Source organism: Canis aureus, chromosome 1 (assembly GCF_053574225.1).
Source record: "Canis aureus isolate CA01 chromosome 1, VMU_Caureus_v.1.0, whole genome shotgun sequence".
In the NCBI taxonomy this organism is placed as follows: Eukaryota; Metazoa; Chordata; class Mammalia; order Carnivora; family Canidae; genus Canis; species Canis aureus.
Genome location: NC_135611.1, coordinates 70,867,927 through 70,885,018, shown reverse-complemented (window position 1 = coordinate 70,885,018; position 17,092 = coordinate 70,867,927). Strand labels below are relative to the sequence as shown.

Below are 17,092 nucleotides of genomic sequence, written 5' to 3'. Positions count from 1 at the left end.
TTTTGAGCTGTTCGACTAGAAGTGGCTTTTTTTTTTTTTTTTTTTCCCAGCAGCATGGAGGCAAGAGCCTTATTTTCTTGGAAATCTCTGTGAGGTATTTCTACAAGTCCATCAGCTGGCTGGGTTGGCTCTTTTCCTATTCATTTTGTTCTTTTTTGTTCTGGGGCATTGTAAATAAAGCTTTGCCTAAAACAAATGTGCTGTCAGGATGTGAAATATGCAGCTGACATGTTAGGTAAAAATAGAAGCTATTTTTCCTGCATCCACACCAGATTCATCCTCCCTGAAGAGAGGCTCCAGAAAGAGGTCTGCTGCAATATCTGAAGCAAGTGGGTTAGCTGACTCATCCAGCTTGTCTCAGTAAGGCACACGGGTCCTTGTTAATCTGATGGCATTGGAGGTTTCAGCCAGGAAACCTGAATCGTTCTGAAAGCAACAGAAGCCAAATCTTGGGTGACTAATGTGCTTTGTCCTGGGCACCCTAAGAGACCAATCACTGTGGTGGGATCTTGTGTTTGCAAAGTCCAGAGCAACAGGAGCCTCCAAAGTGAGCTGGGCCCTGGAAAGCACACTCAGCTCTGCGCTAGGAGCCCGCTGTCCACTAGGACGCAGTGGGCTGTTTCTAGGTCTACCTTTTTACCACGGTGCTGGTGCGCCCGAATTGTCCTTTCTTCCATTTACCTAAGGTCTCTGCTTTATTTTCATGTGCAGCTTGGAAGGCAGCTGTACCATGTTAAACATGTTAAACATGTTAAACATGAACTCTGTACCAAACACATGGCCAGAAGGGACTAATATGTTTGGGGAAACCTGATTCCATTTCCTAGACAAGTTGTAGGAATGTTCAGCATTAAAGCACTTTGGAGATTCTCCTTGAAGACCATTGGCATATTTCCTGTATATTTATATTTTACTCATAAGTGAGAGGTTTGTTTTATCTGTTCTTAGGAATCGAAGCCAAATCAAATTTGGAGCAAGATATATTTAATACAGTTTTCCTTTAACAAGACACAGAACTTATTTGACCTCTTAAAATGTAATTTCTCAAAGTATTTTGACCAAAATAGTTCATAAAAAGCAGCTTGAGTTCTTTCTGCAGCATTGGGAACAATCCTTAGATAACCATACTCTGTTATTTTACTATTTCCCTATATTTGAGTCAGAATTGTTTATTGTAAATCATGCAGTTTTTAACATATGGTATTTGTACAGTCAGCACCCACATTGAGAGGAGTTTTTTCCATCAAGTTCTATCCTAGGAAGGTAATATTTCCTTATTTATCAAACTAGCATTTGTGAACAAATAAAAAAGGCAGAAATTAAAACTTTTTCATCTGAGCAGAATGCATTTCGACATTAAACATTTATATCAATTACTGTTAGGCATGTCAAATCTTAACAGCTTAACCTGCCAAGCTCATAGCAACTTGGTCTCATTAATTCAAATTAATATAATAATAAGTTCACAGATGTTTGGATGAAGACCATGAGTATGAGAACGTGTGGCTGGGAAATGGCAGATCCCCCGTGTGCTGAGCCCAGAGCAACAGGGGCGCCACCTCTGTCTTGCCGTGGGGCAGCAGGGGTGGAGGGCACTGTCCTGCCAGATGTCACAGTGGCTCCCGGGCAGCGTAGCTCCGGGACGTTTAATGGAGCAAGTGTCCATGGAGACGGCTGTGTGTGTGATGCTGAGATGCTGTAACTGTGTTCCAGATGGTAAAGGATGACTATGAAGACGATGCCCATGTTTTCCGGAAAGCAGCCAATGACATCACATCCCAGCTGGAGATTAATTTCGGTAACCTCCCTCGTCCTGGGCGTGGAGCCAGAGGTGGCCCACGGGGAGGCCGGGGAAGGATCAGAAGGGCAGAAAACTATGGACCCAGAGTGGAAGTGGTGGTGAGTGCTGGTGTTCTGTGTCCTGGATGGTTCTTCTGCAGGAAGTGAGAGGATGAGGAGGATACCCTGGGCTGTGCAGTTGGGAGGGCCACCAGGGTCTGCTGTCCATTCCTCTGCTAGTTTGGAACAGTTACATCAGCAGCATGGTCGTAGTTGGGCACAGACCATCCGGTGGCCCATGGTCACCAGGGGGGTCCACAGTCTGCTGTGAGTGCACACTCAGAACCAGAGACAAGCTCATTCATCTGCATCACACAGGATTCCCAGCTCGGGATGCAGTCAGACCACCTGGTGGTCGTATGCCCTGCCCTTCCGGTGCTTTCCAGGCAGATAGAATCTTTCCTAAGGCTTCAGGGCCTCCTTGGGACCTCCCCAGGCTCACCTTCTCACCTCACACCATCCTTTCTCTCCTCAGCCACCTCCCCAGGCTCACCTTCTCACCTCACACCATCCTTTCTCTCCTCAGCCAACACTGCTCTAGCTCTAGTTCTTTAGACAAGCATGTTCCTGACCCCACAGGGGCTTTGCACCTGATGGTCCTTCTACCCCCTTTGCTTGCTCACCTAGAATAATATCCTCTGACCTTGCTTCTTCACAGGAATCTTCTTTGGTCACATTTCCTTCCAGACCAGGTCAGAGTCCTTGAGCAAAGAATTTTATTTTTCTTTGAAGTGTCATCTTCATTTGTAGTTGTATTCTCACAACTACAATGGTGTGATTATTGATCAGCACCTGCCGTCTCTACCATAGGTGACAGAAACATGTCTGCTTTTGCTCGTTTTTAGTTCCCCCAGCACAATGGATGGGTATAGTAGGCGATTCATAAGTGTTTTGTGAACAAATCTCTGCATTTTCCAGCTCAGAACTGCCCTTGGGCCCCCATCCCTTCAACTGTCCAGTTGCTCCATTTCGGGGTCTGTATTCTCTTTGCTCCTTCGCTGAGGCTTATCTCTGGAACAACCTTCTCTGGTAGAAAACCCTACCTGACCGTGACGTGCCTTTCGCCACCAGACTGCTGTGGGCACCCCTTCTGTGGGCTGTTCACGGGCCAGCTGTTGGCTGAAACTACCACACTGTGACTTCTTCAGGACTTACCCCCTCAGCCCAGGGGCCCCCAGGGCAGGCAAGAACTATCTCTAATCAACCTTGTGTCTGCACGTAGTAAACATTCTGTATGATGTTTACTGAATGAGGGAAGTGCCAGATACAAGAAAGAGGCACTCGGTAAGGTTTTGTGGGAGGCAGGGAGGCAGGCAGGCACTGCTGGCCGTCTTGCAGGGGCCAGGAGCAAGTCTGAGTGGGAGAGGCACCCTTCCTCATCCCCCTTTCTGCATGTCCTATTTGCAGTGGGGCCTCCTCTCCCGGGGTGTTTGAGCCACAGCCACCGTTTGCGCCCCCCGCCCCTTGAAAGCGCAGGCGCATGTTTCTCAGAGGGCTCTGCCCAAGTGGGAGTGCTTCAGGTGACTGGGTTTCAAGACTCTTCTTTTCTTCTTTAGACACAAGATGTTGCTCCCAACCCAGATGACCCTGAGGATTTTCCTGCTCTGGCTTGAGAGAGCCCTGTTTCCCTAGCAACCTGACACCGTGTCCGCGTACCTATGAAGAGACTTTTCTTGCCGTGAGGAAGAGTCAGACTCTAAGAACAATAGATGTTGCTTTTTCCCGTGTAGTGTGAATTTGTTGCACTTTTTTGGCCTGGGAGCTATGGGATCGGGATTTCTCCAGACACAAGAGCAGCAGTTCCAGCCAGGGGGTTAGTCTGGCACTTTCCCAAGAGGGTGGAGAATGGTGATTATTTTTTTATTGAAGGAATCCCAAATGAAGTTCAGAAATAATATTTAAAATGTATATATAGAGATTGTATTGAATCCTCCACGGAAACCAGGAGAGTAAAGATGTAAAATAGAATCTACTGAGCCGGCTCTGTAAACTGTATAGGCCAGAGGGCCGTGTTCTTTAATGCCAGAGGAAACACACATAGCGAGGTCACAGCCTACTTTTCAGAGACAGGGGAATTAAACTATAAATGTACTGACTGTTTACTTGTAAATGTTATACTCTCCTGGAAATTTTTTGAGTTCTGGTTTTCACGTAACCAATAATTTTAAGCAGCTAGTGCGCGGCTACTGGCTTCCACTCTATGACAGAGAACTAGGAAAAGTATTAATTTTTTTAATGGTGATTTAAACTACCTCGTGGTTTCTGTGTGTGTATGTACACACACATACACACATGCTTAGTATAAATGTGCATATTTAGGGTTTGGGTGGTTTTTAGGATGAGTATCAAGCATACGATTTTTAAAATCATGTTATTTAACCCATCAATGAAGTGAGAGGGGGGTCCAGGCAAGAGTATTGTAACTTACCACCGTATCCTTTTCTCCCTCAAAACTAGTATTTGAACTCGACGCCCATGTACAGATGTCCTCTGTCCTTGTCCTGGCAAGATTTGTAAATAGTATTTATTGAACGCCGTGTGCGGTTTTTCTCACTCAGCCCTTATACCAGTTTGAGTTCCTCTTTCTTGCCTTTGGCGAGCGTTTGGGGTTAGGGGACACCTTGGAGGTTCAGTAAGTCACTTAGTAAGTCACTGAGTCCTGCCCTGCCCAACAGAGCAACCCCTGAAGAGCCCGCTTGAAGAGCCCACGCCAGCGGGCTGAGCGCTCCAGGGCAGGGCCTAGGGCCAAGGCAGCTGGAGCAGCTGTGGGCAGCTCCGGTGAGGCTCTCCCCACTTTGCTGCAGAAACTCAAGATAACATTTGCCTGTTGTTACACAGTTACTCTGCTTGTGCTGGACCTGAACCCGGTCCCAAGATCTGTGCTTTTTCCCCCACTTTGCTATGCTGTTTAAGATGGCTCTGACCTTGAACCCAAGTGTAAATAAAGGTTGGTATTCCCTCCTAACTGTGTATAGAAAGCTGAATCCTTTTGGTCACTCCCAGGTCAAGAGAAAACGTGGAAAGAGACCCAGCAGGAGGAATCAGCTGTACCCCCCCGCACCACGTGATAACCAGTTAAGGACCTTTGCTGTGGGGGACTGCCTACCCTTGGGCTCATTATTAAATTAATATCTAAGCACTAAGATCTATTAAGTGATTGCTGTATTCCCTCTCCCTGGAAAGAACACGATGAGTGGGAGTGCCCTGACCCAAGTCAAGTCTCAGGAGAATGAATGTCAGGTTCAGCCACAATGATCAGCTAGTACAGCATGAGGCTGTCACATGAAGTCACTCTGCCTGCCTTTGCTTTGAAGGTTGGCGAAACCGAGATCCCTTTCAAGAAAGTTCCCTAGTATTGTAGATAATGCTTGGAAAGCCCATAGAGCTGGATTTAATACTGTATTTACAAACACCACATCCTTCCCAACATACTGGAGATCTCTGTACCACGGAGCAGTCTTGGGTCCTGTGGTCAGAAACAGTTTTAGGGTATGGCATACACTTCCTGAGCCTGTATAAGACTTGGTTGCTCACCAGGATTACCTCTTACCAACTGGTAGGGCAGATGGATGGCAGGTTTTGGTCATGTGGTTGTCTACAGTCCAGTGCCCCAGAGAAGATCAGGCGGAAGCACAGAGCAGAGGAAATCCCTAACAGCATGTTAGGGAAAAATCCGAGTTGACAGGAAGCTTATGTTCAGACCCATACACAAGAGAAGGCCTTCCTGATCAAAGTTCCCCTACCACACTCAGATGTGTGGGTGTAGACGGGCCATGAGGCAAGGCATGTTTCTAGCTGGCAACTTAACACTGAGCAAATCAACCCCACAAAAGAAAACTAGTCAGGCCCAAGACTCTCGGAAGGCGGAGGCCAAGTACGTTTGAGTTGCAAAGTCAGGTGTGCCAGCCCCAAGGCCAGCCGGAGGAGCTCACAGTTGGATGAAGGTGGGAAGAGTAGTCTGGAGCTGGGAGAGCTTCACAGAGCCATCACCCTCGAAGGGAGGGGGCTGCTCCCAGCCCTGACCAGATGAAAACCCAGGATGCTTCTCTGACAAGGTCTGGGAAGAGGCAGGCTCACTGGAAGCTGCTGCCTGGGAATTGCCTCAGGAAGGTTGACATCCTGCACTGGATGATTTTAAGATGTGGCCAGGCTGCTTTCAGAAGTAGCATATCTTTCGCCTAATGTGGCTGCTAAGTGTGTAATGTTTTCGTCCCATGCAAGGCAGGCCCCTCCAGAGCCCGAAGGGCCGTAAGGGCCACGCCCCTGCTACTGGGTCCCTGGGTCAGGGCTTTTCCTCTGTTAACTGGCCTCTCCAGGCCATCCTGCACACAGCTACTTTAGAGGTGAAGGCATTGTTTTCTTTTGAAACCACACATTGTGGTGTAGGAAAGACCTGTGGAGCTATGGGACCTGGGTCTCAGAAGCTGGGAAAGATCAGCCGTCAGAAACAGGAACTGACCTCTTCTGGGCTATTCAGGAAAGAGCCACACTGCCAAGAGCAGGTGGGGCTGCCCTGCCCAACACGGCATCACCCCGCTGGATAGTTTCCCCGAGAGAGGAGGTCTGCCCGTTTCCTTCACTGCTGCTGTCTCTCCCTCAGCCTCTACGAGGATCATGCTCTGTAGAAGCAGCCACCAGGGGTCTGCCCTCCTCTCTTGATCCTCCAACACCAACCTGAAGGCCCTGGGGCAGCTGGCACCACTGCCCGCGACATGCCCCACATATGTGAGGCTTTGCCTGGCACATCCTAGATGGGTCTGTGTTTACATGGTAAAGGGAACGAGGAAGGAAAAAAGCAGGTATTTTAAAAAACCTTTACTGTAGGGGCATCTGGCGAGCTCAGTCGGTACAGCATGTGACTATCTTGGGGTTGTGAGTTTGAGCCCCACGGTCAGTGTGGAGATTACTTAAAAATAAAATATTAGAGAAAAAAAACAATTGCAAAACAATATGGATAAATGCACAAAACTTCCTTGTAAGCACCACCTAAGCCAAGAACCTCATTTCCCCAGGAGCCTGTCCATGTGCCTGTGCCAGTTGCCACCTCCCCTCCCTCTGAACTGAGTCACCAGCCCAACTGAGTCCTGAGGGTCACCCTGAGCATTAAGGCCCTGTGCTTCACTTGGGTGTCTTAGCAGTCTGCAGGGGCCCCTTCCCGCGCTGCCCGGGGAACCTATGACGTGGGGAGACAGGGTGCAGGAGGGCGGCTCCGTGCTGTCCTGTGGGTGGCACACTCCGAGGCAGGGAGTAGGGCAAGAACGTCTCTCGGCCCCTGACCAGTCCCCTGGGCAGACAGAGGCAGGACGTGAGGAAGACACGGGACTTGGTCCTCGAGCCCGGCATTCCTTCCACACGCCTCAGACTCCCACGTGTGTAACCAGGCTCCAGGGCACAGCTGCCGGGGAGGGAAAGGGGAGGCCAGGGGCCGGGTAGCGCGGCCTCGGCCAGGCCCTGCCGGGGCAGCAATGCAGCGACCACACTTGGCACAAGGGAGTCCCTTGACACGGTCCTGAAAACATGATGGGGTGAGGAGTGCTCTTGGCTTTTTCAGGCCTCCGGGGCATCAGAGGTAGCGACGCCCGAGAGGCTGCGGGTCCAGATGAACCAGAGCACGGCTCCCGGGAGCCAGCCCTGGGCCCGGCCCTGTGGCTGAGAGGACTCCTGCACTCCAACCACCTCGCCCTGTGAGCACCACGACCGTGCAGGACTCTGGCCCCATGGCAGGGGCCGGCCTGGGTGCCCATCCTACAGGGTCAGAGCAGCGTCCAGGCGCATAGCCGTCTCCCCGGAGCTTGCAGGGCTCCCCAGTGTTCTTGGACAGCAAGGTGGGAGCAGCCACCCCGCTAGGGGGCTCACCCGCACGACCCCGCCACACCCAAGCACCACAGAGGACGAGATACCTGATGTGGGTCCTGCGATCCCTGCAACACCTGGCAGTCAACACCCGGTCGCTGTCAGCCCTCAGTGGGTGTCTCGTGGTGAGGGCGGTGGGGAGAGAGGGAGCAGGGTGGTTGGAGCAGTTCTCAGCAAGATGGAAGGTGGGAAAAATGTGGGGGCCGCCTGGCCTGGCGAGTGAAGTGGTGACCCCGACCCTGGTTCCCCTGCCCTGGAACCCAGGGAGCTAACCCTAGGGTAGGAAAACAGCCCACAGGGATTTTCACCAACCTTGCAGGTGCCCAGAGTGGGGCCCTGGGAAGCCTGGTGAATAGGGTCCCTGAAGGTACCCGAGGGGCTGCCCTTCACACTGCATCTGAGCAACACCCCTGGGGGTGGATGGTGCACAGCCAGGGAGGCCACACACGGCCTATGAACTCACCAAAAAATTCTGCCCGAACCGTTCTGGGGAGAGAGAGAGACCAGCTTCCATCGGAGAAGTCATAGGGGCCCCTGATATCAGAAAGTTCCAAGAAACACTTTACTGGGGGCTTGGGAGTGAATGGCCCCCCAAGAGGGTGCCAGCTGGGACCCTGTGCATCCCAGTCATCCCAGCAGGTCGCCCACGGGTAAGCCCAGCTCTCGCCTCGGCTGAAACTTCAATGCCCAGAGGAAGACGACGACACACGGTCTTGCTGAGGCTGAGGCACAGGCTTGGACGTGCCCTGGACAGCATCTGTGCTGCTGGGTGCCGCCGACCGGCAGGTCCTCCTGGGAGCACTGGTCCTTGTGGGTCCCAAGCCAGATTAAAAGCCGGTCTAGAAAGGTTACGGCTCGAGACAGCCAATTATCGCTGCAAAAGGGAGGAGGACAGCATTGTATTTGTGATGCCAGAAGCTGTCTGAGGGGTTGCTGGGCAGGGCCAGGCCTAGCTTCAAGCGTCCCTAGACAAGCCAGGAGCTGGAGCAGAGGCGCTTCCAACAGCGGGAGCGGCCCGGGGCGGCAAGCTAGACCCCCTCTGCCCGTCCTGCCCTGAGAGCTGCCGGCCACCGCTGGCAACCACACAGCCCTCGCTCGGGGAGGGGACCGTCTCTGCGTGGCGGCCTGCGGGGGCAGATAAGCCCGGGCCAGGCAGGAAGGCGGCTCACTGCGTCAGGACCCCCTAGTCCCACAAACAGGAGCCCCATTCCTGAGGCCCGAGTCCCCCACTGCTTCCTTGGCCCATGAAGCCTTCCTTGCAGCCCCTCTGCCTGCTGGGCCTCGGGCCAGAGCAGAACAGGCCGCAGGATTCACTTGCGGGAGGTCCTCAGAGCAGCCGAGCCTGCTCCCATGACTCTGCCCCACAACACTGCTCCCCAGTCCCCAGCGGGGCGGGGGGGGGGGCAGGGTTGCCTCCTGAGGTGGCCCAAAGTGTGCACGAGGGTGTCTGCATTACCCCATGGCTGGAGCTGTGACTGGAATGTGGTGGGTGGGGATGCCATTCTCTGCAGAGTCCTACACAAGGAAGAACCGTCATCTGCTTTTATATGAAGAAACAACCCAGAGAAGAAACCATTGTTTTCTCCGATGAAAAGAATGCACAAATCACGCTACCTCCTCCTCTCTTTCTTTCCCTCCCAAAGTTAAACACATGACATTCAGCCAGTCGTACAGGCATCCAAGGGGCCATAGCCAGGCCCTGGTGATGGCCGGCCCACGTGGGATCCGCCCGGCGAGAGGCCTCCTTACCTGGGCATGTCAGTGGGGATGGAGCACCTGTGATCCAGAAGCATGTCAAAGCCATGCACACTTGCTAGCAAAGAGATGAGACACAGTTAGAGACCAAGGCCAGGCAGCGGGGGAGGGCAGCCATTCCTATAGGGGCTGGGCCAGCACCTCCAGGGCAGAAGGCAGGGGTGTCTTGGGGGGGGGTGGCGCTCAGAAGGCTGTGCCCGGAGTGCATTTGTTCTCCCAGTAAGCTCAGAAATTAAGCCTGTGATAGGGACATACTGTGTCCGTGGTGGCAGGGCCCTGCCACTGTTCTGAGGGGGGCACACAGGGGTCTGTAGGAGAGCAAGAGGGCAGTGAGGCTCTTAGTATGGCCAGCTGCTTGTTCTAATGAATGGATTAAGTCACTTAATCCTCATACAACCATCATCCTGGCCCAGGTGACATAGCTAATCAGAGCAGCAGTTCGCACCCAGCCTGCTTCCAGAATCCCTGCTCCAGTTACACCGAGCTGCTCCCGGCAGAGCACACCTGCACCGAGGCTTTACGTTTCTGCACCTTTCGGCATGTTCCTGTGCAGCACAAACGCCTTTTGTAAGACTTTCCCCTAATAACCAGCCCTGCCCAGGAAGAACCCCACGGAGCGCTGCTCTAGTGCATGGCTGGCGGGGACCCCGACCCCCTGGGCCTCTACGGTCCAAGTCCTGGTCCCCATCCCGCCTCCGCACCCCGTCCCTGGGGACGAGTCCCCTCCCCGCCCCACAGTACTCCAACCCCGGGAGGTGGGCAGGACCCCGGTGCTGGCACCAGCACCCCAGATAAGACCCCACAGGTACCAGAAATGGAGGGATTGGGATCCATCATAATCTTTTGTTTCCTAATTATCTACAGAAAAATTATCTTAAATGTATGAAAAAATTAATGGAAAGCTCCGTGCCAGCACTGTTTTAAGCACTTTGCATGGATTATCTCCTTTAACTCTGATACTAATCGTTAAGATGGGAATTCCTCTTCTCATTTTACTTAAACGAAAAGCAGAAGCGTCTCCAGCAAGTGTGTGCGGTGGCAGCGCGAGCTGGGCTGGTCACCACGGGGGACGGCGACAATCTCCGGGGCTGGGCTCCCGGCTCGCTGCCCACACTCCGCAGCCCTGCGCGCTGGGCCCCCCGGGGCCTTCCGGGCGCCGTGCTGCCCCCTACCCAGCACTCACCCTCGGGGTGGGGGCCCCCCTGGCCGCCTGCGGGCCACACTCCGTGAGTGGCAGTGCCCTAGGGGTGTGGATGCAGGGAGAAGGCGGGTCCCCGTGCTTTGTACTTTGAAACCCTGTATCCTGGCATGAATCAGAGTGGAGTTTTTTCAGGAACAGCACGGCACTCCTCACAGAACAAGCTCCTCCATCACAGACGCCACCTCTGTGTTAGTTTGTGGGGCACAGGCCGCAGGAGAGGGGCAGAGGGGCGGTGGAGAGGCGGCACGGGGGTGGCATCCTGGGTTGGACATCAGACTGCGGGTGCCTTAGCGCTGGTCCTGCCCCTCGCCCAGCTCTTGAGCCCTGATCTTGGCAGGCACCATGAGGGGGTACAGTCTACAACCCCCAAGACTCCGAGGGCCTGATACACCCAGGTGGCTCTGCGGTTGAGCGTCCGCCTTTGGCTCAGGGTGTGACTCCAGGGTCCTGGGATTGAGTCCCACATCGGGCTCCTTATAGGGAGCCTGTGTCTCCCTCTGCCTGTGTCTCTGCCTGTCTCTCATGAATAAATAATATCTTAAAAAAAAGAAATGACTTGGAGGGCCTGATTCTGTGTCATATACTCAGTAATTTCTCCAAAGTCAAACCCTGGCATAAGTTGAGCTAGTGGTGGTATTTACAGAATGACTTCCTAACGGCCCCTAGCTCACTATCTTAAGGGAGGTGTTGTGGACAGAACTATATCCCCAACATTCTCAAGCTGAAGCCCTAAACCCCCATGCCTCAGAGGGTGACTATGTTTGGAAACAGGCTTTTTAAGAGGGAATTAGTTACAGTGAGGCCATTAGGATGGACCCTTCTCCTCATGACATGATAGTGTCAGGAGAGGAGGACAGACTGGACCCAGGGACTGGGGTGCATGACGAAGCCCAAGAGCAGAGGCATCAGAAGACACCCACCCTACCGACAGCGTGAGCCTGGATTTCCAGCCTCAGGACTGGGAGAAAATGAATCGTTGCAAGCTACCCAGTCTAGTAGCAAACTAATACAGAAGCTTATATCCAGTTTGTATTTTGACCACTGCCTACCATGATTGAGGATGGTAAGTGAATACAATAAACTGAAAGGCTGTTTGGTTAATACTTTTAATTATATGATTATAATTATACAACTTTCACTATTCAATATTTTGTATAAAACCAGTACAATACACAAGATTTTCAAACTCAACAATATATATCAAACTACATAGATATGCAAAGTTTACAGGCCATTATGAAGCTTTATCTTAAAAATACCTTCAGGAAAATAAACATTCAACCAGTTCTCTAGGCTTTATAAAATATGATTAGAAATATACATTTTAATAAAAAAATCAAGACAGTGATTGATCAAATACTGATTCATCAGTTACATTTTAAAACTTTTAATAATCTGTACACGAGTGCAGGTTAGATAAAACTGCAAATTATTAATATAAAACTGCAATACTATAATCAGATGGACACATCTGCTGACAGTTAATTCTACTGGGCAATTAAGGAGGTAATGTCCTACACAGTATACGTGAATTGTCCAGTTTTTTAAAGTCATCTGTAGTATTTCCACTTGGCGACATGAGTACTCAGATTTAGAGAAATGGAAGAGCAGGAGCCAGCCTTACCAGAACAGCTTTAGCAGGAGGTAACTAGTAAAGAATTAAAATGTTTTTAAAGTTGTCTTTGATGAGCACTGCCTTCCAAGCTGCAATAATTACTTTTAAAAATGTACGAAGAGAAACAAGCTACTTTTAGAACCAACATCAAAAGACAGCATTGCTCATTTGCCATGAATGGTGGTGATTCAAGCAAAGGAAAGCCTCCAGGAGCTCTTGGCACCACACACCCCAAGGCCTGGAGGCCCGCATGGTGCGCACAACCAGCCATTAGGCTCCAAATGCAGTTGCCTCATGAGAACACTGGGGAACTCCTCTAATAATTGTCTGGGCCCAAGAAAAGAGTAGAAATCACCCCTGGGAAAGGAGAGAAGAGGATGAAGTAGGTGGGTGACAGGCTAATGGGGCCAAGTTTGGAACAGAAGAATGCTGGAGACTAGGAGAGCAGCGTGCCACCCAGAAGTGGCAAAGTGGACAAGGAAGGCTACTTGCTTTGGTGAGACACTGCTCAGGATTTACCCCTCTTCGTGGACAACTAAGAGATTTCTAGCTTTTTTTTAGCATTACAAAATAGAAGTCTGTCTATACTTCTAGATACCCAGTTTTGCAGACACCCTTCCTTTGGACTGTCTCTGACTTTGGACACAAGTTCCCAAAAAGCTTCAAGGACACCTAAAAATATTCATTTCTAATTTTAATTCCAATGGAAACTGTCTTGGTGTACTTTCAAAGTTATTTAAGGCTCTTAAGTTTAAAGGATTCTCTCTGACTCTCCCTATTTCATATTCCATAGCAACAGTCTTTCCATGACAAGGACTTGAAGTTAGAATTTCAGAAGATTCAGGGTGTGTTTAAGTTTCTGTTGGGGAAAAAAGAGTCCGCTCTTATTCATAGCAGGAAGAACGTTCCATCAGTGAGACCCAGAGGCTTCCTGGTTTCCAGATCCGCTCTCAGTAAGTTGAACAGTGAGCTATGAAATCCCCTGAAGCACACCCTAGTCTTGGTGTGATCCAGGGAACACTTCTTGATCAAATCACTAGTTTCCTAGGACTCATTTCAGTGAGACAGTTAAATACAAAGATTTTTTAGAAAGAGCCACAGTGATAGCAATTTTAGCTGGTAACTTGAGCAGCCAACACAAAAAGGCAATTTGTAAAATAAGAAGTACTGTGGTTAACACTGAAGCCCAGATTTTTCACTCTTGGCCAGGCCACAAAATGGCTTATTCCCTGTGAGGGAGACAGCACACTGAGCTTGTTCTGATGGAATAAAAAGCCAAACCAAGGGCAGTTCAGAGGGAAGTTTGATTTTCAGAACTACCTGGATTATTTAAACAGGAGATGGCCTTTAAAACTGTCAAAGTAAGAAGAATTGCCCTGAGAAGCCAATGTTTTATGCAAGGGCACACAGTCTGAATACTGAGTATTGTCTCCTAGCACACGACAGCAAGTGGAATGTTTCTCTTCCCATCCAAAGCTTACCCAAGAGGGGTCTTCCTGTCTCCCATTTGGTACATGGGTCTTTGTACCTCGTTCACTTCCAGGGATAGGAAACCACCTTTCCTCTGAGATCTAGTCTCCGGGGTTTAAAAACTGGCATTACACCCATTACACCTGGCGGGGAAGAGCCCCTTGTCTGACCAAGATGATGGCATGTGCCATCTCCCCTCGAAGCCAGTCAACCTTATCATTTACTCCACAAGAGAGGAAATATCAAAATGGAGCCATGCCTTCTTGTAACTTTTTGCATTAACAGACTTTGATCTGTTTATTCCAACTGCTTCTTACTGTTCTTAGTTTTGTTAAAAAGGCAGCTTTTAAAAATGGAATTGCCTGCTCACCTGGTTCATTCATCTTGCAATGTGAAGACATGTGCCTTCTATAGCCTTTCCATATTGTATCCCCTGTTCTTCAAACCAGGACAGGCAAAAAATTCTATTTGGGGCTCCACTGTTTTGTTTTAGCAGCAAATAAATTGTTTTTGTGATTGCTTTATATCACAGACTCTGCTGTGTTTCTGTGGTGGGGGTGGGGGTGGGGGGGTGAAGGCACTCTGCAAAGAGTTAGTTGTAGTCCCTAACCAAAGGCAACGGTGAGTCTCTTATTTACAAACAACTGAAATCCGGATGCAAATAACTCTCACTGAAATCAAAGGGGGCGTGAAAGGCCTTTGGCTGATCACATAAAAACAGAAATCCACAATGCTACAGAGACAGACCCTAATAAAGCAGTACCTTTTTTTCCCCCCTTTTTAAAGCCACCATTATTTGGGATGGCTATTTCCAAGGAGAAACACCAAAAGTTTGTTGTGTTTTTTTTATCATGCATGGAAGGAACTAGGGCTTTGATTTCTATGACCCGGCAGCTGCTCAGCGGGCAGCTGTGGCGTCCATCCTGCAGTCCCTCGCCCACACACAGGAATGACTTCGCCATCACCTTCCAGCTCTGTGACTGGTTGCCCTCCCAATTCCTCTAATACTACCCTCATAGTCTCTTCCAGTTTAGGTTGCCAAAGTCCCACTTTGTATCAGAACATCCAACAGTTTACAAACACGGTTTTCACAGGTTCTTGTTAATAAAGCACTCTTCGGTGGAAGACAAACAGCTTGGGTACTTAATGGAGTTACCAGTACAACAACAGTACAAATACTAAAGTGAGGATGGTTAAACCAAATAGTATCAAATTACAGAAAGTACCACTTCAGTAATGCCTGTTTTCTCTTTATAAATTTTGACACAGGGTGAACAGAAAATAAATACGTAAAAAACCTCCATCAGATCGTCACTTCTGAAGGCCAGCAGCTAAAATGATTGCCATCACAGGGACACACGGGCAGCACACAGACTGGTCAGCTTTCCTGACAGCAGAGGGCTTTGATATTTACACCTGAGACGGAATTTATAACAGCTTTGTCGTTCAACTTGAGACGTTTCTACCAAAAGAGAGCTGGGTCTTCTTCAAGTCACTGCTTGTGCCCAGACTCAAGTAGTTATTTAAACTCCCGTGGACATTGTCTTCATTGAATAAACTTCTTAGGTGGAAAGCAGCTAAGGCCTTTGCAATTTTGCTTTGTTTCCAAAGAAATTGTGCTAAGTCTTGCTGTAGTTCTCTGTTCCTAGAGTCTTCCTTCAGTTCTGGTCACAGGTTTTTATTTAACGCAAGACTGTTTTAGTCCTTGAAATGGAGGGACTACAGGGGGAGAAAAAAAAGGATTTTACCATGAAGGTTTCAAAGTGTCCCGTACAGAGTTACCCAAGACAAGGAAGGCAACATAATAAAAGTGGTGACATGCTAAGAGGTATACACTTTTTATAATTCTTTAATGACAAATATTTTGAAAGAGATAGTACAGTATCAACCATAAAGTAAAGACAAACGGGAGAGAAAGGCAGAACAGAAAGAGGTTCGGTTCTGCAAAAAATAATGATAAAAACAAAACGAGAAGGGTGGGCAGAAGCAGCAGAGCAATGCGAGTACCATAATGCCATTAAAGGCATTTGTTGCAAAGCATTCCTTTTCCTTCCTTCCCTCTGAGGAACCAGGCTGTGGGAAAGGTGGAAAGAATGAAAAGATAAAGAAGTGTTACTTGGTTATTTCCAAAGCCAGAATTTGGTCACAGAAAAAGCTCTGGCACCTCAAGCAGTTTCCAGGGGGGCAGCTGCACAGGGAAGGCACCCACTGCCCACTATCCTTGGGCTGCGCCGCGGACCCAGCTCTGTACAAAATTAGCCCACACTGATTCTTACCCTATCTCCCTTCTGTCCTTCCCCAATTTATTATGTCAACTTTCATCCAGACAGCAACTAGCAGAGGAGAAAAGTAAGCAAAGACAAGAGCCAGAGAAGCCAGTATCATCTAGAGACATCCCTCACTGCCTGACACTGGCACTCCCTCAGAGGAGCACATCTAAATCGCTCACTCAGTTGTTGGGAGACCCAACAGAATACGGAGTACAGAGGTCCAGGTCAGCCAGTGCAGCCGAGTGGGAAAATGTCTGGAATTACAAAGGGAAATCAGTAATTTAGAGGATTAGAGGAAATCAGCATTGTTTTCAAAAAGGATATTTAGCAACCACATTCTGGAGCTTCTAGACTGATGTTTTTTCAGAGATAATGGTAGTAACTAGAAGTTGGGAGCCCAGAGGTGGTAGAATGGACACTGAGATCTGAGCCTGGAAGGGACGAGAAGCAGTGGGCAGACATGATGATGACAAAAGTCATAAATGAGAAGGCTTAAAAAGTCAAAGAAGTCCTAAATATAGTACTCCCAACAGAAGGGCTCATGAAGACACATTTTCAGAGGCCAAGGAAGGCACCCTGAGTATTTCTCTTTCCTCATAGTATCAATAATTGGGTATAAAACACCCCCAAAAGTCACAAACATTAGGTTGGTTTGACAGGTGGAACAGAAAGTGATGGTTCCTGGATGGTAACTTGGAATAAAAAAAAAAAAAAAAAAAATCGCTTGTCCACGACCACTTTCTAGAAAATGAAGTTATAATTAAAAAAAAAAAAAAAAGAAAGAAAGAAAGAGAAAAGGAAACTATTCCAGAGAAATCACACAAGCTTACAGAAACATGCACGCAATGGTAAGTTGTATCAACACATAAACTGAACTGCATGGTATCACATGAGGTGGCTGCAGGTCTTCGGTCAGAGGCATAATGGTGGAATTTTCAAGACTTTAAGACAGTTCGTCAGAGAGTTAAGAGAGAATACTGAGAACAGGCCAATTCTCCACTGAATTTAGCAATTCTTACGAAAGAAACAATAGAATGATGTACAGCTTTCACAGGAATCGGGAGGGGTGGAAGTCTACTGATTTACTTC

At 49.1% G+C, this 17,092-nt stretch overlaps 2 protein-coding genes across 19 annotated transcripts in view; one reads left to right on the top strand and one right to left on the bottom strand.

Annotated features, from left to right (window-relative positions):
- The window catches only part of HABP4 (hyaluronan binding protein 4), a 43,002-nt gene extending 38,198 nt beyond the window's left edge, over positions 1-4,804 (top strand). For both annotated transcript variants that reach the window (XM_077903518.1, XM_077903515.1), the window contains exons 7-8: positions 1,714-1,899; positions 3,396-4,804. In XM_077903518.1, coding sequence (XP_077759644.1) covers positions 1,714-1,899; positions 3,396-3,452 — 243 coding nt within the window. In that variant the 3' untranslated portion in view covers positions 3,453-4,804. The remainder of the gene's footprint in view (positions 1-1,713; positions 1,900-3,395) is intronic.
- A 3,428-nt stretch (positions 4,805-8,232) lies between these two features.
- CDC14B (cell division cycle 14B) overlaps positions 8,233-17,092 on the bottom strand; it is a 102,591-nt gene continuing 93,731 nt past the window's right edge. For 7 of the 17 annotated variants that reach the window (XM_077903446.1, XM_077903487.1, XM_077903469.1 and 4 more), the window contains one exon: positions 11,741-15,452. Coding sequence is in view for 14 of the 17 variants with exons in the window: in XM_077903487.1 (XP_077759613.1) it covers positions 15,416-15,452 (37 nt within the window). In the remaining 3 variants the exon portion in view is untranslated. Of the gene's footprint in view, positions 8,567-9,441; positions 9,506-11,740; positions 15,453-15,496; positions 15,807-17,092 lie in introns of those variants that run through there. The other 10 variants (XM_077903373.1, XM_077903383.1, XM_077903345.1 and 7 more) reach the window with 3 other exon arrangements.